The sequence below is a fragment of the Pteropus alecto genome, unplaced genomic scaffold, assembly GCF_000325575.1.
Source record: "Pteropus alecto unplaced genomic scaffold, ASM32557v1 scaffold159, whole genome shotgun sequence".
NCBI classification, from domain to species: Eukaryota; Metazoa; Chordata; class Mammalia; order Chiroptera; family Pteropodidae; genus Pteropus; species Pteropus alecto.
In genome coordinates, this window is record NW_006443122.1 from 714,710 (window position 1) to 737,245 (window position 22,536).

General features: G+C 36.8%; 1 protein-coding gene across 1 annotated transcript in view; it reads left to right on the forward strand.

Annotated features, from left to right (window-relative positions):
• Positions 1 to 22,536, forward strand: part of HUWE1 (HECT, UBA and WWE domain containing 1, E3 ubiquitin protein ligase) — a 155,140-nt gene that overhangs the window by 76,808 nt on the left and 55,796 nt on the right. The window contains exons 21-32 of the mRNA XM_015597907.2: positions 2,804 to 2,910; positions 3,152 to 3,329; positions 4,196 to 4,287; positions 4,898 to 5,109; positions 10,163 to 10,220; positions 11,149 to 11,325; positions 14,657 to 14,902; positions 16,028 to 16,161; positions 16,913 to 17,007; positions 19,493 to 19,684; positions 21,796 to 22,012; positions 22,399 to 22,521. Coding sequence (XP_015453393.1) covers positions 2,804 to 2,910; positions 3,152 to 3,329; positions 4,196 to 4,287; positions 4,898 to 5,109; positions 10,163 to 10,220; positions 11,149 to 11,325; positions 14,657 to 14,902; positions 16,028 to 16,161; positions 16,913 to 17,007; positions 19,493 to 19,684; positions 21,796 to 22,012; positions 22,399 to 22,521 — 1,831 coding nt within the window. The remainder of the gene's footprint in view (positions 1 to 2,803; positions 2,911 to 3,151; positions 3,330 to 4,195; positions 4,288 to 4,897; positions 5,110 to 10,162; positions 10,221 to 11,148; positions 11,326 to 14,656; positions 14,903 to 16,027; positions 16,162 to 16,912; positions 17,008 to 19,492; positions 19,685 to 21,795; positions 22,013 to 22,398; positions 22,522 to 22,536) is intronic.

Consider the following 22,536-nt stretch of genomic DNA (forward strand, 5'->3'; position numbering starts at 1 on the left):
TTTGGCTTTTTTGTCAAAAATTATTTGCCCATATAAATATGGGTTTATTTCTGGACTCTCGATTCTGTTCCACTGATCCGTGTGTCTGTTTTTCTGCCAATACCATGCCCTTTTGATTACTGTCATTTTGTAATATGACTCCTTTTTTTTTTTAATAGTTATCCTTATATCATTTTTATTGGCATCTAAACTTTTAAATTTTCTTACCCTGTCTTCTGTCAAACTGGACAAAGTAAAACCTTCAGCTGCCTTTACTTCACTCCTTTCTCACCATTTTTTTTTTAGTAACCTTTTTGACCTTTCCTCTCTGATTCAATATTTAATTTTGTTAGAGTACATCTTTGGGTAGTTCTTAATGTGTTATACTTTTCTTTCAGAATTTTGCAGACATTTCTTCACTGTCTTCTAATATTACATATTGTAGGTAACCATGCTGTTAAACTGGTTCTTGTTCCGTAGGTAATTTCATCTTGCAGTTCACAAATTTCACTGGGGTATTTTTAGTTCTAATTCTTCTCAGTGTTCTCTCTTAGCACTTGGCTAAGCCCTTTTAAAAATCTGAATATTTTTTCCTGCTTCAGGAAAATTTTTTTGGTTCCTTTTAACTTATATGTTCTCTCCCAGAAACCCTATTGTATAATTGGTAATCTTACCATATTGACCTCATGTCATTTACTTTCTGAGATAATTTCTCTGTATAGTCTTTCAAGATGCCAGTTATGCTATTGAAACTATTTTTACAAATGATTTTAATTTTCAACTAGTTCCTTATTCTTAAGAGACCCTTTGTCTCAACAGATCATTGCTGTTTTATGGGTTTTGTAGATTCTAGAATTTTAATCTAGATTCAAATTAAGAGTTACCTTTCATTACTTTGAGTAGTCAGTTGCTTAGTTCTTTCTGGAGCTGATTGGTTTTGCGTGTATGCCCTTTTTAAATTTTAATTCTTGGTCATACGTTAGTTTTAACAGAGAGTTTGAAATATTTCTTTGCACAGTAGCATTACAACATAGAGTTAGACTTATGTAAAATAAGATTTGATGTTTTTGTAACCTACTAGAAAACAAATTTTAGTTTATGAATACTCAATTTTAATAACCCCTTAGAATTCAGACATTTGTACAAATGAAAGTCAGTGGAAGGGTTTGTTATATAACAGGACCCCAAAAAAGGACTTACATTTTCCACAAGTTTATAACTCATCAGAAATCTCAAAAGCCATTGACAGTCATTGGTCCCCAATAATTGTCATCTCTGCCATTTTCAGTGGCATTTGAAATAGATGAGAGGTACTCTGTTCACCATCTTGAACTGAAAATCCTTTGGTTTCTTTTAGATTTCAGGCATCAGTGTTACAAGTTTATTTTTTATGTGGTTTATGGATATCGTATATATATATATATGTACTGTTTGTCAGGTTTTAAAATCAAAGTCTTAAAAATCTCAAAATGAGTTGGAAAACCTGTCTTAATTGCTCCTAGAAGGTTTAATAAAACTCATCTAAAGCTGTTGGTTAGTGCCTTCCAGCTACTTGGTATTTTTTACTTTTAAAAGTTCTTGTGGGTATTGATCAAATCTGCTTTGTTATTATTTCTGAGGAGTCCATTTTTATGACATTTTTGTAGAAACACATTGCATTTCACTTGTTAGCATATAGTTTGTAAAATAATTTTGTTCTGAATCCAGTTAAATCTATTTTGATTGCTAATATATATTGTTCCCTTTTATTAGATTTCCCACACGCTTGTATGCTTTCTCAGTTTTTTCAGAGGGCTAGTTATTGGTTTTAATCATTTGTGCTTTTTACTTACAGTTTAACTAAATTCTGCTTTTTTTCTTTTAATTCCTTCTAGCTTCTCTTTTGGTTACTTTTTTAATGAATGCATTAATGTTATACTATTTCTTGTAGAGTTTTTGGCATGTTCTAGAAAGAAGCATTGATAGTAGTCTTGACGGCACATTTCTAAATACTATATTGTCAGAAATTGGTCAGATTGATACCCAAAGACTCTTAACAATTCTGATGATATTTTTAAATTGTTGAAAAGGCTTTTTACAAATACATTTTGTCTATTTTCATCAGTTAAGTTTATGTTCACTTTAACCCAGCAAACCACCTGCTGTTTCACCTTAGATTTTTTTTCCTGTATAAGCCGACAAAGGGTATATTTTTAGGTTTTTCAATTCTCACGATTGTAGACTGGTTTATATACATGGTGGTACATGTATTTAGTGGAATAGTATGCAGCCAGTGCGTTCAAGTCAAATGAGTTGTAGTGACAGAAAGATAAAGGAGATTATACAGTATACATTACAACTGGAACCAAACAAGTTGTATAGCAATATAATTTCATTTGTATAACAATATCCCTATAAAATCCTGATTTTCTTTTGCTTTTTATTCATAATTTTTAAATAAAATGGTACATATTTAAGGTGTGCGACATGATCTGATATACATAGTGAAATGATTTCTGCGGTCAAGCTAATTAACATCTCACGTAGTTACTTTTTTTGTGATGAGCACCTGAAATCTAATCTCTTAGCATATTTCCAGTGTCCAGTACAGTGTTATTAACTGTAGTTGTCATGCCTGTATGTTGCCCATGAAAATCTTAAAGGGTAGTCACTAAATTCTTAATAATGATTAATCTCTGATGAACAGTATTAGAAACTTTTATTTCATGGTAAGCACAAGCATTTAAATTGTTTTACATTTCGTATTTTTTTTAAGCCTTTGGAGTTTTTCTTTTTTATACCTATGAAGAACCTCAGTTTCTCATATTTCTCTCTTTTTTTTAAGCTACTGAAGTGGTGACTGTATTTGTATTTCAAGAACCATCACTGCTCTCCTCACTGCAGGACAATGGATTAACAGATGTCATGCTGCATGCACTGCTTATCAAAGATGTGAGTCCTTTCTGCTCCTCTGTAAAGAATACTCCCTGCAAAACACACACATACACACATATATACTTAAAAAGCAGTCTTGTGGCATGAAAATCCTCTCTTCTGTTTGTAGTATTGAAACTAATTGGGGCCTGTTCAAGATCTTTTATATCTCTTTGTGCTGTACCCTTGGCCAAAGTTTCTTGGCATCTACATCTGAATTCTTTTAGATGTCTTCAAACTCACTTTATCTTTTCTCTAGGTTCCTGCTACCCGTGAGGTCCTTGGTTCCCTCCCTAATGTATTTAGTGCACTCTGCTTGAATGCAAGAGGTCTCCAGTCATTTGTACAGTGTCAGCCTTTTGAACGTCTTTTCAAAGTTCTTCTGTCTCCAGATTACCTCCCAGCTATGCGGAGGAGGAGGAGTTCTGATCCCCTTGGTAAGTCACCAGGATTTATCTTACAATAAATAGTTGGTTTATGGGTATGCCAAGATTTTTAGATGATTAACCAGCCAACAATTGGCAAAGAAACCTTTCTTCTTTGATCTCGCATCATTTGTCTGGCTAAGAGTGCTAAGCGTAATGGGAATTATCACCATACATTAAATTGCATGTAGAAAAGAATACTTCATTCTTAGCCTCTGCTCATAATATTTCTATGCTTCTCAACAGTTCACTGTTAAATGTATTGTCTTGGTGCTGGTGAGAAATGGGTATTAGAGAGCAACGGTAGATTTCCAGATCTACCATGTAGTCTGCAGCAAGACGAGATATGGAGTCCCAAGATGTTGATCCTGATAATCTTAGGTTCTAATATCCAAGTCCCTAAGATAGTCACAAATGAATAGGTTTTCTTGGCATTGTGTTTGAGACTAGATCATTGAATAGAAGGAAAGTAGGGCTCCAAAAAGAATCCAGTTTTCAAAAATGTGCTTCATGCTTTCAGCCACCACTGTAGCATTCTAGTCACTATCATTCTTTACTGGCACAGCCAGAGGGTTAATGGTTTATGCTTCTTTCTTCTCTTTTCACTCTGCAATAGTAGTTCAAACCTCAATAGTAGAGATTGCCAGGGTAGAATGTAGCATACATAATTACTTTTAAACATTTACTAGGCTGATAAAGTTCCTTCCTACTCCCTAGTGATTTGGTTGCCGAGATTGGTGTGAATTCATTTGAGAAAGCACGGAATTAGAAAATCACAACCACCAGCTCAGTTTCTTCTTTCATTCTTATATTGTCACAGAAAATAGCTCAAGCTCTATTTTCTTCAGTCTTTCTAACAGTTCATTTTTTGCTTTAAGGGGATACTGCATCCAACCTGGGGAGTGCTGTTGATGAGCTTATGAGACATCAGCCCACCCTCAAAACAGATGCAACAACTGCGATCATCAAGGTATGGAAAATGATAGGTTATGACCGTGGGCACGAGAGAGTAGGGAATGAGGAATTATTAGAAAAAGGTTTGGCCTTCTGGAGGTCATTTGGATTCTTGGACTATGCCTGTAAGAGGATATGTCTGCCTTCTTTTCTCCATGTCCTTGGGTTGGTCCTTTGCCCATCTTCCCAAAAAAAGTTACTTGACTGTTGCTTTCTTATATAGGATATTAACAAGTTGCCAAGGCTTAGCTTCTGTTTGTAAATGTTGATTTAGAAATATAAAAAAGCTTATTTCCCTTTCTAGTCTTTGTTTCTTGATTTTTCCCACATTTACTAGCCCTGCCAGTTGCATATTAGGATTGTCGAAACTAGTATATGAGTTCCTTATGCCTGGTGAATTAGGACATGGAGTCAGATCAGTCAGTTACTTAGTAAACCATGTGATCCTGAACAAGTTATTTAACTTCACAGAACTTCACTTCCCTTGTTTGTGAAATGGGGTTAATGACTACATTTTAGGAATGGTGTATATAACATGTGTGTAGCACATATGGTCAAAAAATGTCAGTCACCCCCCCCCCATTCCTTAATTATTAATAAGTAATCTTATTTCCTGTGCCTTTCAGTTGCTTGAAGAAATCTGTAATCTCGGGAGAGACCCTAAATACATCTGTCAGAAGCCATCAATCCAGAAGGCTGATGGCACTGCCACTGCTCCTCCCCCAAGGTCTAACCATGCTGCAGAAGAGGCCTCTAGTGAGGATGAGGAGGAAGAGGAAGTACAGGCCATGCAGAGCTTTAATTCTACCCAGCAGAATGAAACTGAGCCTAATCAGCAGTAAGTGTTTGCAAGACAGGTTCACTAGCCTTGTGATTTTGGGCATGTTGTTTTCATCTATAAGAGAATTGGAATAAATCATTATAAGGTTCTTCTGGCCCAAGAAGTCTATAGATTTTTTTTTCTTTGAATCTCATGTGTCATTTGTGCTTTGGTATTTAATTGTATTGGTTGCCTTAGCATACTCTCTTCAAAGCTGTTCATGAAATTGAATCAAAATTCATTATATCATTATATGTTGGGCTTTCCTCAGAGGACTTGTTGTTGATTTGGTGTTCCATGTCATCGGCCGTTTGGTTGTTTCCATAAGTGAGCACATATGGAATGCATTGCACTTTTGAAGCCTGTCTCCTAAGGAGTCCTTAAGAAGTATGGAGATTTGTTTTTGGTTGGCTTGTGTTTTTGATTACTATCTATTCTACACGTATCAGAAGGCTTTGGAATGTACTATATGACTTTAACCAGAGTAGATTTTTCCTTTATATTTGAGATTCATTTTACATAAAAATTTACTATCTGGGCTTAAAGACTGCTGGCTGATAGTGGATGACTATTGTACCTATAACTTTTAATCACTTTTATGCTACAAGTGGATGTGATCTCTCTGGACAGTCATGCATTCACTCATTTAGTAGTGTTCTTTTTGGTGTATAGATAAGTAGTTCTGAGAGAAGCTTGAGCATTTTAGGTGTGGCTATCTATGACTGAGTTTGAGCTTGAGACTTATGAGAAGATTATGGTGGAGTGGACAGCAGAAACAAAGGCCTAGATTCCAAAACCGGTGTTCCCTCTTGGAACTCTAGGAAATATTGAGCCTTCTGGTATGAGTGGTTTTGTTGTTATTGTTTTGGAAGAGAGACATTAAGTACATTGCTTTGTGGAGCAGATAGCTTAACCCTTGTCTGAGTAGGCAGCCCTATATTCTAGCTGTGGTGCGTGCGTGCGTGTGCGTGTGCGTGTGCGTGTGTGTGTGTGTGTGTGTGTGTGTGTGTTTTAATTAAAATGTTCTCTTTCTGGAAGAGGAGGACACCCTGAAAGAAAGCAAAAATATTTGCAAATGAGTCAGAATCTCGGTGTTTCCTTCCTTGCCTTGCCTTTGATTGTCAGCCGCCCTGCTGTGATAGGGTTCCCTCTCCTGTTTACAAACAAGGAAAAGATTTCTTAAACATGAGTGGTGGTGGCGGTGGCGGTGGCGGTGGCGGTGGCGGTGGCGAGTCAAGATGTATGCATTCATCCGCATAGAACTTCTTTTCTACCTGGACATTTTACAGCTGCCTTAGATCTAACATGCCCAGGTTTCAAGCTGTACATGGTATATTGACATTTTCTCAAGCCCTTGTGTTTCTTCACTCTCCATGATTTTCTTGTGATATAATGTGTCACAAATAGGAAGTTGATCATTTATGTTCTCCCAACAGTTTTATTAAAATTATTTATATATTCTAATAGCTTCTCTTGTTAATCTGTATGCTCCTTCAGGGCAGGGACAATATCTCATTCAAAAATGTATCCCAATTACTTTTTATATAGTAGATAATCAGTCAATAAATGTTTATTCGTGGGTCAATGGAATGAATCAAGAGCATTAAATTAAAGATTCCCTGAGTCTTAAATGCCAAGAGAGCTGGCCCTAATGAAACATGAATGACAATGAAGAAATAGTAAAAATACAGCATTAATTCTCTACCACAGTGTTAAATAGTAAAAATACAGCATTAATACTCTACCACAGTGTATTTTCTAGGGCTGCAGAGGACTCTAGTAGTTGCTGTTCCACAGTAGATATTTTTCTCTACTCTCCGTGGTCTGTATGTTTGTCACTACTTCACTAACATAACGTACCTAAGAGTCTCACAAATGTTGATACATACACTTTTCCACTCCTGCCACCTTCAGAAGCCTCAATTGGGTCACTACATGAATTATTAAGCCTAGGAGGTAAAGCAAGAGACTGTCTTAAACTCAACCTCTATTTTGAAAGCTACAGTATATTAAAGGGGAAGTTCTTTTATCTCCTTATTTCAGGCAGTTGTGATGGGAGTTGGTATATACTTTCTGCTAATATGGGAAGAAGCTTAGAAAAAATTGCAGTGTGTGCCATCTTCTCAAACTCTTGTTCATACCCACCCCCACCCCCCCAAACACAAAATTTTTCAGTGGGACTCCAAAAAAAATCCCTGTCTTTCATGCCCTTGTCTGTTTTCCAATGCCTTAAATACACATATGAGTAAATTTTTTCCAGTATTTTTTATTGAGGTATAACTTCTGTACAATAAACTGCACAGCTTTTAAGTTTTATATTTCTCCATCCTAAGATAAGGTAACTAGTTACTTCTATCATAGGATAAGTTTGCCTATTCTAGAACATCATATAAATAGAGTTAATGGAGCCTTATATGTGTATATTCGGTATATGTACTTTCTTATTTCTGGCTTCTGTTGCTCAACATGGTTTTGAGATCTGTGTTGTTGCATCTATCAGTAGGTTGTTCCTTTTCGTTGTTGAGTAGTATTCCATTCTATGAATATACTACAGTGTCTATCCATTTACCTGTTGATGGACTTTCGAGTTTCCATTTTTTTTCCAGGCTCAGACTGTTCTTTTCCCTTATTTTTTCCCAAAATCCACAGCTAGTATTTGAAAATGATGTTTGTATTCGATCTTGAGATACATGATTTTGTGTTAGAGATCCAAAATAAGGAAACTTAGGTACTATAGTCTACCCCACATACATGAAGTTCTGTTCTGCATTCAGAGTTTCATCACAGGTGGTTCTAAATGCTTGCCTTTTGGCCTCTTCTGCCTTCAACATCATTTGATCTCAGCAAAACTGATATTGCAGGGGATGAATATACTTGCCAGTAAGTAACCAAGGGTTTTAGTTGGGGCGACATAGTTTATTTTGTAGTCAATTCCATTTACTTTGCCTAACTTAACCGCCTATTCTGAACAACTTAAAAGATATGGGTTATGTAAATTCATGTGGTCTTAGGAACTTGAATAGCATCTGTCTGGGCTTTAAAGGCAGCGAATGCAGAGAAGGAGTTGTTCCCTGAATCATGGCCCACTTGGAAGGCTTCTTTACCAAAGGCAGCTATGTTTCTTCAAGAGCTGGAAGAAAGACCTCATTTCCCTTACCCCACCCCAAGAAACCCATGAGATCTATTGTATTATACACTGTACTATATGCTTCTCGATTGGAATCTTCCTTTACTTCTGATTAAGGGTTTCAGTACCATAAATACACATGTAAAACTGACCAGACTAAAATCAAATTTGGAAATGTGTACATGTTTTAGAGAAGGAGGGAGAGACAGGAAGTTTTTAATTTGAAAGTAAAGGTAAATTTTTTCATTCATCATAGGATTGCAGTCTTTCATTGTTTGAAAAATGCTGTGGGTCAGAGTTTCATATGAGGTTAATATGAGAATGCCTTCTCTTAAAACCACTTGGTAGGGGGATTTGTGCTTCAGAGAGATGATCATTTTTATTTTTACTATTCCTATATGACATCCTGAACTTGGAAGCCAAAGATGAGAGTAGGGAGAATAGTCGTTATTGAACAAATGTGTTCCTGGAGTTGGATTAAGAACCTCTGTCAGTTAGTTTTCTCTCTTGTTCTTCTCCCTAACTTCCATTTAGCAAATGAAGGAAGTACCTGGGTCCCATTTCATGGTGTTGCTTTGGCTCTTTGCCATTATATTTGACTTCTGCACAGAGGCGGGTGTCTCATTGGGCTAGAGCCACACCTTTGCTTCTTAGCTGTAGAGATGAATCTCTGGGTTCTTTCCAAGGAGGTGCAACCCAGCTGGGGTAGATATATTGGTGTAAGTTGCAGAGAATGCTGCAGTGGTTCCCAGGGGGGAACTTTATAATCAAATAAAAGTTTGTGATTATCCCATGGATCATTTCACTTCTAGCTCTTGGGTTCTCCTTTTGTACAAAGTTCTTTCCCAAATTCTTCATTGAGCATATTCACAGCATCCTACTCAATCCCTAGCTCTGAATATTTCGTCAGTGGAGCCATTCGTTATGCCTTTCTACTCTCTTTACCAGTCTAGATTTTTCTGCCAAATGTCTTTGTGCCTGGCAAACCTTTGTTCACATTTTATCTTGCTCAGAGATGAGAACTATTGGCTTCTTAACAACTTTTCTTGCCTCTCTCTCCCACTACCTCTTCCTTCTTCCATCTCTGCTTTTTACCTAAAATCTATTCCAGGGTCCTGTATCTAAAGTGCTCCTTATTTGACTCAAGTTTTGTCCCTTTTTGAGGTTTATCTTTGAAGTAGATTTTGTTTCATTTCAATATACTTTATGGGTTTTTCCCTTCTGTTTATTTCTTGCAAATGCCAAGATGTAGCCATTGGGCTAAAGGCTGCATTCTCTGTGGCTGTTGCATTATTGCAGCCTTTTCATCTGCAGTACAGCATTGAAGCAACTGAGGCAAAAGACCTGATCAACAGTTTTTGGATACTTCAGAAACTGTTGTGACACACGCACAGATTGTTAGGGAAGGAGGCCTTGAGCGTTGGCTTCATCTTTGACCAATTTTGTTCTGAGTGGTTTGTCAATCTAAGCATGAGATTTTTGAGCAAATTAAATTCCATTTTTTGCTCACATTTTTTGCTTTAAACCTGATGCAAGAACAGGGTAAGATGTTTATGAATTTGTTTCTTTTTCTAGCTCCTTTCTTCAAGCCAGTGTTTGAATAGTCTCTTAATTGAACTTGCTTTCTTTTTTTTATATTGATGAATTCATCCTATGGTAGTTTGCCTAAGATGAGGTCATTTCTTTTGAGACATGTACAGATGCTGAGTTTGTGAAGGCTTGATTTTTCCTTTTGTTCTCAACCTTGGCAGGCTAGCTGCAGAATTGATTTTAGCTCTTTTTTGTTCTGTGCTATACCATATATATTTTCTCTCTCTATCTCTCAAGGCTATAAGTCTAACTTAGAAAAAGGCCTAGAATTTCATGCTGCTTCCTTTCCTCGCTTTGTTCTCTTGCACTGGTATTTTGAATTTCTGTGTAACTCACTCTTTTCTCCCTTAACAGGGTTGTTGGTACAGAGGAACGTATTCCTATTCCCCTCATGGATTACATCCTTAATGTGGTAAGATTCATGGTGGGGTAAAGGTGTGTGCTTTTCTGGAAAATGTATGGGGTTACCAAATAGTCCAGTGATTTCTGTGTTTTTATTTTCACTAGGGCCCTTAAAGTACAGAGCTGTGGGGAAAGATGTGCAAACCTTGTTCTGTGAGACTGGTTTGCCACAAATTAGCCAATGCTCTCCCCTTTTTGGATATTCCCAATTTTCTGTTCTTTGAATGTGTCCAACACATATTTTTTCCCATGAATTTCTTTTTTAAAAGAAAAATTAATGTGGCCTTTTCTTTTAACTTCCTGTGTGTCTCACAGGAAAAAGTGAAGAGTTCAACTTTTCCCATAATTGTTTACTTATAAAGGAGCCCACTTAGCATTTGTTCTAGCCCATTAAGCACTTCCAAGACTTCGAGAGGTGGTTTCTCTTGTTGGCTATGTGTTTGTTGCCCACATTTTACTTTCTTTACCCTTACAAAATGCTTTATTTATTTGGTCCGAATCACTCTTTCAGAGTTCTAGGTTTCATTTGCATTATGAGTACATTTGAGGGAAAGTATCCGTGCTGTTTGCTTCCAGGGGAGAGGCAATACATTATCATGCAAAGGAGCACTAAATGAGGAAATTAAGAGATTAGACTTGATTCTGCCACTAAGTCATGGTGTGGCCCTCATCAAGTCATTTAACCTCTCTGTGCTCTCAAATTATATGACTTTAGGTGTGGCCGAAAAAGTAGATTGGGAAGAAGTTGTAATTATTTCCTATTTTCTGGATGTTTAGGGTCCATATCATATATCTATCCCTGTTTACCTGAAGTTTTTTTTGTATTCTAGAAAATACTGTTTTTTGTGACTACAAGGCTACCCCTGTCCTTATTTCAAGCTTTCCTTTTAGTTCCAAGTGTCAGGCTCTAACTTTTTTTAAAAATTTTCATTACCTAGATGAAATTTGTGGAATCTATTCTGAGCAACAATACAACAGATGACCACTGCCAGGAATTTGTGAATCAGAAAGGACTCTTGCCTTTGGTTACCATTTTGGGTCTTCCCAATCTGCCCATTGACTTTCCCACATCTGCAGCCTGTCAGGCTGTTGCAGGTGTCTGCAAATCCATATTGGTAAGAAGCATCTGGCCGAATATTTTCATTTCTTTTTAGAAGTCAATATTGCAATATTTTTGTATACATGTTTTTACTGTGGTCTCCTTTTACCTTCACCAGAAAAATAGTGATGAAATTTGTGGTTGTGTACTACAAGTGAATTTTGTGACTGTAATAGTCTGCCACATTATTTCTCACTGAAAAGTTGAAGTGTTTGTTCTTTGTTTCTGGGTTTAGTTGGTATATAGTTTTAACATTTGATTTTATTGGAAGGGAGTATCTCTGAGAAAGCTTTGAAGCTAGGTTTTATTAGTGTATCATCCTTTGTCATGGATGTGTTTAACACAATCTGGTATTGTTTAGCTGTTTATTTTTTTCTTTTTCAAACTTTATAGTCATATATTTTAAGCATAATTGACCTGTAGTTTATCAAATTTTGCCAAAATGTGAAGTTCCTTTATTTATATTAAAAGTGGTAAAATACACATAACATTTTTACCACTTTAACCATTTTTAAGCATACAGTTCAAGTAGTGTTAAGCGTACTCACACTGTTGTGCAACCCATCTCCACAACTCTTCTCATCTTGGAAAACTGAAATTCTTATACCCATTAAACAACTCCCCACCCCCCTCTCCCTCCCTGCTCCTGGTAACCACCATTCTACTTTATGTCTCTATAAATTTGACTGTTGTAGGTACCTCATGTAAGTGCAATTTATATGGTATTTGTCTTTCTATGATTGGCTTATTTTGCTTAGCATAATGTCTCCAAGATTCATCCATTGTGTAGCATGTCACAATTTCTTCCTTTTTAAAGCTGTATTAACTCCATTCTGTGTATAAACCACATTTTATTTATCCACTCATTCATCAGTAAACAGTTGGGCTTCCACCTCTTGGCTATTATTGTGAATTAGTGCTGCTGTGAACGTGGGTGTGAATATTTCAAGATTGCTTATGTGCGTGTGTGAGATGCAAACACTTAAGATCTACTCTTAGATTTGAAGTGTATAATAATACAGTATTATTAACTGTAGTCACCATGCTGTACATTAGATCCCCAGAAGTTATTCATCTTATAACTGAAAGTTTGTATCCTTTGACCAACATCTCCAGCCCCATGGCAACCGTCATTCTACTTTCTGATTCTATGAGTTTGACTTCTTTAGATTCCACATATTCGGCGAGATCATACTCAAGACCCTGATTTCCGTTCTTTTGGTTATATACCCAGAAGTAGGATTGCTAGATCATATGTAGTTCTGGTAGTTCTGTTTTTAATTTTTTGAGGAACTACCATTACTGTTTTCCACAGAAGCTCCACATTTCATATTCCAACCAGCAGTGCACAAGGGTTCCCGATTCGTCCACATCCTCACCAAACACTTGTTATTTTCTGGGGTTTTTTGATAGTAGCCAAACCAGTGGGTATGAAGCAAGATCTCGTGGTTTTGATTTGCATCTCTCTAATTAATGATATTGAGCATCTTTTCATGTGCTTATTGGCTTTGTGAATATCTTCTTTGGAGAAATGTCTATTTGAGTCCTTTGCCTTTTTTTGTTTTTGTTTTTTGTTTTTTTTTTTAATTCCCCCCAGACACACACACTTCCACCCTTAGTTGCTGCCTCCCCTTAAGAACTGGATCTCTGAAGGCGGGGCATCTCCTCGCACGTGCTTGCGGTGCATACCTGGGGCCTGGCGCACCCGGGGTATGGACCATGGTTCCACTGGGGCTCGAACCCAAGATCTTCTGCATGTAAAGCAGATGTGCTAACCACTACTCTGTTGGAACCACCCCCCCCTTGCCCATTTTTTAATGGTGTTGTTTTTTGCTGTTGAGTTATAGCAGTTCTTTATATATTTTTAGATATTAGTCCTTTATCAGATAAATGATTTACAAATATTTCTTTCCCATTCCATGGGTTGCCTTTTCACTCTGTTAATAGTTTTCTTCGGTTCACAAAAGGTTTTTGTTTTGAAAAAGTCCAGTGTATCTTTTTTAACTTGTGTTGCTTGTGCTTTTGGTGTCATATCTGAGACATCATCGCCAAATCTAGTGTTGTGAAGCTACCCTGTAGCTTCATCTAGGCATTTTATACTTTAGCTCTTAGATTTAGGTCTTGGATCAATTTTCAGTTAATTTTTTACATGGTATAAAGTGAAATCCAACTTTATTCTTCTGCATGTGAATATTTAGTTTTCTCAACACTATTTGTTGAAAAGACTGTCCTTTCCATATTTGTACCCTTGTCAAAAATCATTCAACCATGTATGTGAGGGTTTATTTGGGTGCTTTCTGTTCTATTCCATTGGTCTTGATGTCTGTCTTTATGTCAGTACCACACTTCTGATTATTGTAACTTTGTGGTGGTAAGTTTGGAAATCAGGACATGTGAGACCTCCAGCTTTATTCTTTTTCAAGATTGTTGTATCTTATTTGGAGTCCCTTAAGATTCTATATGAATTTAAAGAGAGATTTTTCTGTTTCTGTAAAAAAAAGTCATTGGGATTTTCATAGGGATTGCATTAAATCTGTGAAGCTCTTTTATTAGCTGGGTTGTGCAGTAATAAGTAATTTCTGCTAAAAATCAAATCCAGTTGCTTTCGGACTTGGAAAGATCCATAATTATGACATGTCTGTGTTTAATGTTTTATTTTGCTTTACTCTGTGTGAATATTTAATTAAGTGCTATTCATAACTACAAGAGGGGAAAGGACTGCTCCATCTTTATCCTACCTCTAAGATACTGTGTGAGAATAAATAGATTTATTTAAATCTATAGGAAAGGCACATATGTTTTCATATCTTTGAACAGCAAGTGATAGTGTTTTACTGTCAGATTTTTCTGAAGGCTCAAAAAGAAATTACAAGGGCCATATAATACTTGAGTTGTCTCATAAAAAAATTGACTAGCCGATCCCTATCCTAGAATTGTCTGTCTCTCTTATTGTGGGAAGTAAAGAACATTTGTAATAATGGTTTACTTCCATGCTCTGGAACCTTGACTAACATTGCTCCCTGTTGAGCAAAATTTGGAATTCATCTTATAGCATGGAGTCCTGGCTATAACAGGATTTCATTTTGGCCATCACAAGCTTTTAAATATGATTGGCTTACCACATTTGAAAGCCTCCCATTTGGGAGAAATAATGTGTTGCTTTAAAAGGAGATGTGAAGGATGTCATACACGCATTCATATTTTGGTTCTACCATTTACCAAGTGAGAAAACATGGCCAAGTCTGAAATTTGCAAGACTTGTCTTCCACTTCTTCTGTTGTGACTATTAAAGACATGCATATGGAGTTCACTGTTCATTAATGCTTTAATTATTATTCTTGTTTCAGACACTGTCACATGAACCCAAAGTCCTTCAGGAGGGTCTCCTTCAGTTGGACTCCATCCTTTCTTCCTTGGAGCCTTTACACCGCCCAATTGAATCCCCTGGGGGCTCAGTGTTGTTGCGAGAACTGGCTTGTGCTGGCAATGTTGCTGATGCTACCCTCTCGGCTCAGGCCACACCTCTACTGCATGCACTCACTGCTGCCCATGCCTACATCATGATGTTTGTTCATACTTGCAGAGTTGGACAGGTAAGAACTATATTAGGGGTAAACATGTTGGTTTAAAGCCAGTGAAATACCTAGGGCATATACTTGGCATCTTACTGTGTTTAGCAGTTCTAAATGGGCTAGCTGCTGAAAGAACAGTTTTAAGGTGAGATTTTTTTTTTGGTGAGTGACTTAGTTTTGTGTTTCAAGTTGCTCTCCAGTTTCACTTTTCCTTAGTATTTGTTTCATTAGAAGTCGGTGACCATATAATTTGTTTGGTGAACTAGACCTTCTTGAGAGTGGAAGAGGTTGGTGTAAATAACAAATAGATCTGTAGCATCCATATAGCCCAACTGGAATGTATAGTTAACCATTTTAGCAGGCAAGCCTCAACTGGGTGCTCATCTGGCCTGTTACCTCTTAATCTTTCTACAAATGCATGAAGGCCTGAAAATAGGATGGCAAGAAGGAAATTTGACCACAAAACATTTAAGTCAATGGTAATAGAGCTTACTCAAGGCTTCCTAAATGTCATCAAACCCTATGCCTGTAATCCATGTGAGATTCCTCTCATGGTTCCAGAAAGGCGTGTGTGCTCATTTGTTCTCAAGTAATCAGTTCTAAAGATTAATGGTGTAACATTTTTTGCTGTTGAGCCAGGGGTATGTTCATCGGATCAAATCAAATGAAAAGCATAGTCATAAACTACTTAGAAAATAGACTACATAACAAAGCTTAAGGTTTTATTTTCATGACTTTATTAAATGAAATAAAAATAAAATGAAAATTTTAATTCAAGGAATTAAATTCAAATATTTTTTGAAATAAAGAAATAAGAGGGTGCCTCATACCACCCAAATATTAGAAAGCTGTCAGTAAATCTACAAAACTTTGATTTAGAAAAACAAGAGTTGCCTATGACTCTTGTCTTTCATTTTACAAAAGGCAATGAGAATGGATGTTAGAGACAGATTATAAATATAGTAAGAGAATATCTTGTGGAACCGTCATCTTAAATGTGGAAATTCAGACGAAATAGACAACTGTGAGAATAATAAAGAAGAAAAAATAGAACCCCTTATCCTTCCTAAATAGCTGAAAGTTGATTTTGTATATATTGTTCAGAGGGCATCCCAAAGATCAACTTTTTTTTACATTTGGTTGCAGAGTGAAATTCGTTCCATCTCTGTAAACCAGTGGGGCTCTCAGTTGGGTCTGAGTGTTCTGAGCAAGTTGAGCCAGCTGTATTGTTCCCTGGTATGGGAAAGCACTGTCCTCCTCTCCCTGTGTACCCCAAACAGGTAAGGGAATGGTCATCTCTTTTATTATCTCTGTTGTCTGTCTTAACACAGTAACTAAGCTTAGCGAGCCTGGAGTATTGCTTTGGTCAGGGACAGAAGAGTATAGTAAAGAGTTTAGAGGCTTCCTTGTCTGTTTTAGTCCATTTTAGCTGCTATAACAAAATACCACAGACTGAGAGCATATAAACAAATTTATTGCCCGCAGTTCTGAAGGCGGGAAGTCTGAGATCATGATGCCAGCCAGCATGGTTGGGTGAGGGCCCTCTTCCAGGCCGCAGACTTTTTGATGTATCCTCACATGACAGAAGGAACTAAAGACACTAGTCTCATTTGTGCAGGTTCTATCCTCATGACTTAAGCACCTCACAAAGGCCTTTCCTACTAATACTATCACATTGGGCGTTAGGATTTCAACATGAATTTTGAGGAGGCACAAACATTCAATCCATAGATTGTCCTTCCCTCTTACCAGCCTAGGGACTTGCTTATAAAGTGTCATCTTGTGCATGTTTGCTATCCCAATGAACATGGTAGGTATTTAAAATTTGGTCCTGTTGTTAGGTAGATCTAAAAAGTGGATTTGGAAACCTTATCGAGTGCTACCTCAGGAATTCTATCATTGCAGGTGTTCTCTTTGGTTAACTTAACCTGCTATAGGAAGGGATAGTGTCAGCCAAGCGGGTTAGAGACCAAGTACAACATAAGAGTTGAGCTATCCAGGGTGTTTTGCTCATTGTTTCTCTTGTTGCAGCTTACCATCTGGGTGTGAATTTGGCCAGGCGGACATGCAGAAACTGGTTCCAAAGGATGAGAAGGCAGGTACGACCCAGGGCGGAAAAAGATCAGGTAACTGCAAGAAACTAAAATCTTAGTCATTCTCTTATGTTCTATCTTAGTCTTTATAGGTCTGTTGTGAAATTTTAGTTAGCTTTATCATCTGTTGTCCTCATTGTTTTCTTTTCATTAATTTTTAATTATTTTAAAATTAAACTATTTTTACTCATTTTTTCTGTAAAAATATATTCACACAATGGTAAAAATTAGAAGATGCAGTAGAAAAAGAATCACCCATATTTGTACCACAAAAACAATATTTTGGAAGTGTTTACCTAATCTTTTTCCCTGAGGATATGTTTTATTGACATAGTTGTAATTACCTTAGATATACTATTGTAGATTTCTTTTTGCTTAATATTAATTGCCATGTAAAGATACCATGAATTAATCATTTCCTCTTAAGTTTCTAATGTATTATTTTGAATAATGAACATCTGTGTAAAATTGATTCCTAGAAATGACTATATCAAAGGGTATGGTGAGACTTTAATATTTTGTATGCTTATTTTTCAGGAGCTTAATCTTATAGGTTATAAATGGTAAATGATTGTTTTAAGTGTCTGTGGAACACTTTAGAGCCACAGTGTCCAGTATGGTACCCACTAGCCATGTGTGACTGTTGAACACTTTAATGTGGCTAGTACAACTCAGAAACTGAATTTTTTTCTTCCTCCTTTATTCTCCCTCCTTCCTCCTCCCCTTTTTTGCTCTCTTTTTGTCTCTCCCTCTCGTTTTCATCCTTTCCTCTTGTTAAGGGTGCTATGAGTTAAAATGTATCTCCCCCCCGCCCCCCAAAAAATTATATGTTGAAGCACTAACCCCCCAGCAACTGAAAATATGACCTTATTTGGAAATAGAGTTGTCGCAAATGTAGTTAAGATGAGGGTTCTAGGTTGGGTGGAGTAAACTAAATGTTTAATTTTTATTAATTTAAATATAACAGCTGTTACCCTGTTCAGTTTTTCGAAGACTTTTAAGTATATTTGGAACAACTTGGGTATGTGAATCTTTTTCTTTTTTTCCAACTAAATTGTATCAAATATAAACATACATCAGTTATTTTAATGAAAATTTAATGTCTTGATTGGGATGTGCTGTAAAGTATAATATAGGTACTTGTTTTTTTAAATGCTTAGTATAAAAATGTAAAACCTTAATTTTTATATTTGATTACATGTTGAAATAAATTTTTTTATATTGGATTAAACTGTAGTATTAAAAATTATACCTGTTTCTTTTTGCTTTTTATTGTGGCTATTAGAAAATTTAAAATATATGTGACTTACTTCATGTTTCTATTGGATGGTGCTATTTTAGAAAATAGATTTTATGTTATAGCACAATAGAAGTTCCAAATTTCAGTAAGCAGAAATTGTACACAGTTTTCTGGCCTTAATACAGCAAACCTAAAATTAATAAAAACAACTTTTCTAGAAAGTTTTTTTTCCTCTTGTATTCTGCATTAGGGAGGAAATATATTTGATAAACTGTTAGAACAATGAAGATGATTTTATGTATAAACTATCAAATATACTTAAAAATTGTAATGAAATTACTAAAGATAGGAAGTAATAAAGCAGACAACTTGTGCAACAACAAATAAAGATTTATATTACAATTAGTATGGAAGAGGGAACAATTAATAAAATATATACATGCCTCTGACAAGGTAAGAACTGAGAACAAAATTAGACTCACTGTGAAAGAATTGCCTTGTTTAACAATCCATATATTATTTTCACATAGTTTTTCTAGAAAATCTGATGTGCTTTATAAAGTTTACCTAAAGCTAATTCTTGATATCTAAGAGCGCACACACACACACTAAAAAATAATTTTAAAAAGATATATCTCACATTCCTGTACAAAAATCTTAAATGCTAGGAGCTAGGAAATATATTTCCACAGTGATAGTCTATGATGTTCCATTCGAGTTTATTAATGAGCTATAAAATTCTAGCTGTACATGCACCTTGACAGCATGGGGACACTGTGCACATCGTTGTCTATGACATGGGTACCAGTCCGTAGCCTATTAGGAACTGGGCCGCACAGCAGGAGGTGAGTGGCAGGCAAGTGAGCAAAGCTTCATCTGTATTTGCAGTCATCACCACCTCAGCTCCACCTCATATCATTAGGCATTAGATTCTCATAGCACCGGTCCCTGGTGCCAAAAAGGTTGGGGACTACTGGTCCATGTGAGTGGTACTTCATGGGTCACGCAGTGCCTGTAGTCTTCCAGAGTAGCCCTGGATTAAGACTGTTCATCTGCTCTCATTGGAAAATGTCATTATTAGTTTTAAAGGGCTCTAAGGAGAAAGCATATCAGTAGAGTTTTGGATTTTTTGTTTTTTCTTTTTAGATTTAGGATGTCAGGGACATTTATTTAAAGAATAACAAGCACCACAGGTAGCTCTTTCTTGGGACTCTTCACAACAGTGAACCAGTTAAGTGCTGGCTCAACATGGTCTTATTGCTTCCCTCATATCTACAGATGGAGAACAGGATGCAGCAGCTGGAAGTATGGATGCTTCTACCCAAGGCTTGTTGGAGGGCATTGGGCTTGATGGTGACACATTGGCTCCTATGGAGACAGATGAACCTACTGCTTCAGACTCTAAGGGCAAATCTAAAATCACACCTGCCATGGCTGCCAGAATCAAGCAAATCAAGCCTTTATTGTCAGGTGAGTGATTCCCTTTTTTCTCCCTTTTCTGGCTTTCAGAGCCTTAACCAGTCCTATAACAAATTGGGTTGGTAAGGCTGTGTTATTTCCTGTAAGGTGGTTTTAAACTTTGGTGGTTCATTTTTAGGTGTACTTTAGTGAGTGTCTGCTCTGTGACATGCTTTGTACTAACTGCTAGGGCTACAGAGATAAGAGAATCTCGCTTCCTGAAAGCCATCTACCCTTCCCTAGCTTTAATTCCTTCCCTCCTGTTCATTCTTCAACTACTGCAAATGGCTTCTGCCTCTACCATGTCTTGCCAAGGTACTTTCCAGTGCCCTTATCACTTCTCTGCAGTATGATAATTGACCTGCCACCTCCTTCTTGAAATGATCTTTTCTTGGTGTGTGTGTGTGTGGTGGGGGGGAAGGTATTAAGCTCTTCTGCTTTCCAGTTACCTGTCTGGCTATTTCACCATCTCCTCTTCCTTTCTCTGTCCCTTAAGCATAGCTAGTAAGTGACGTGGTTGATTTGTGTTTTAATAAATTCACTTTGGCAGCTCTGTCGAGATTACATTAACGTGATGCAAGAACATATTAAAAATGTACACTCATCTGTCTTTGCCATCTTCTGCCCCTTAATGTAATATCCATGTTTGAGGACTCTTATTTTGTATGTTCCTCAATATTTGCCACTTTCTGAAACCTTAATGTAGAGGAAAGTGACAACATAACTCCTGGGAATCTGGAGCTCTGCCCAAAAGCAAGAAGAAAATGTTCTTTGGTGTTTCCATTTTATCTTAAATCTCCTTGAATTTTCCATTCTAATTTGTTTATTTCTACTCCTTTTGGTATAATTTGAAAGTCAAAGTGGGGAGGAGGGAGGTAGATGGGGTAAAGGAGGCCAAATATGTGGTGACAGAAAGAAATCTAACTATGGGAGGTAAACACGCAGTGTAAATATATATGTGCCTTATTGTTAAAGTGTAAAGCTGAAATGCGTTGGATTTCATTAACCAATGTCACCATTAAGTAAATAAACAAACAAATAAATGAAGTAAGTAAATAAATAAATAAGAAAAAAAAAAGTCGATCACCACTACCCTAAATTGAAGGAAAATCGACCATCCAAGAAGATTGCTCATGTTTACCTCCCCTTTCTTTGTTAGATTCTTGGACTGCTATGAACTTGGAACATTCTGGGGTTTCTGTGTGGGTCCAACACCTGCTTTTGATGTCTATGCTCTGTGGTTACTGGCCTCTTATTTTCATCTGTTATCCTTGCTGACTACCTTTGAGCCACTTTGCTGTCTATTCACCTGAAGGTGATGGTGAAAAAGCACAAACTTAATGTTTGGATGCATTAGGTTTTCAGAGTCTAGGCATATTCAACCTCTAGCCAGGCAGTGCAAGTATCAAGTACAGAGAGCTATTTTAAGAAAAGCGAGTTAACACCCAAATATAATATGTTTAGTCCTATTTTCTTTCCTTTTTCTATACATTTCCTTTTACATGTTTATATGTGGATTCTGCTTTTTTGGTTCAATATGTACCATAAAGCATCCTGCAAAAATGAAAACTTAAAATACTTATTATCTACCTAACACCTTAAGAAAGCCACTTAAAAATTTTTATACTTTTCCTAGCAATTTTTTTTCCTTTGGGGACCATATATGTAATGTTGTGATCAGACAACAATACGTATATTTGGTGTTCTTTTCTGGTCTGAGTCACTAGCTTTTTTGCCATTTCTAAAGTTCTCTGTAGGCATTTTAAGTGACTCCATAATCCAATAAATATCATTTACTTATTAACTAGTTCTTATTGCTATATTCTTCTCTGCAAATCTGGTTTCAGTTTATACCTCCTCTAACAGTGTGAGTACCTATCTTGTTTGTCTTTCACATTTGTTATATATTAATTGCCAAAATACTTCTCTGTTTCCCCCGCTTTAAAAGAGGCATTTATTTCCTATGGAACTTCCTTTTTGGATTATCATATGTAGGGACAAGTCCAAGTATTTCCTGGGTATTGTGTGGAAGAGGTGAGTCATAAAAATGGATTAATGGTAATGTGTTTGTTATAAATGAAACTAAGAATGCTGTCAGCCTTATTCTGACTTTTGGATTCCAGCCTCTTCTAGATTAGGCCGAGCACTTGCTGAGCTGTTTGGACTCCTTGTTAAACTTTGTGTCGGGTCTCCTGTCCGTCAGAGAAGGAGCCATCATGCTGCCAGCACCACCACAGCACCAACACCAGCTGCTAGATCAACAGCCTCAGCCCTCACTAAGCTCCTCACAAAGGGCTTGTCATGGCAGCCTCCACCGTATACACCTACTCCCCGCTTCAGGTGAGGTTCCACTTAAGGTACAGAATCAAATTGATTCCTTCTCTACTTAAATGGAGAGCAAGCCACTGAATTAGAGGACTTGGTGGTTTCTTGTTTACTTTAGATGTGTACCCCAAATACAATTTCTACTTAGTCTAGAATATAGAGGTTTTTAAAGCATTTATACTCAAACTACATTTCAATAACCTTATATTTTTTGGTAGGTGGGAGCCTACTTAAAACCTTAGGAATTTTAATAACCAGACTAGTTACCCACCTGCATTCCAGTTAGTCTGTCAGTCAAATTAGTGCAATGTTAAATTTTACTCTTGGCCTCTACGTGAATTTCCCATTGCTTCTGTGTCTGCCTCAGAGGATGTTAAATTTTTGCTTTTTCCCTTTTGCAGGCTGACATTCTTCATCTGTTCAGTTGGCTTTACATCCCCAATGCTGTTTGATGAGAGGAAGTATCCCTACCACCTCATGCTGCAGAAATTTCTCTGCTCTGGAGGCCACAATGCTCTTTTTGAGTAAGGATCAAGTTG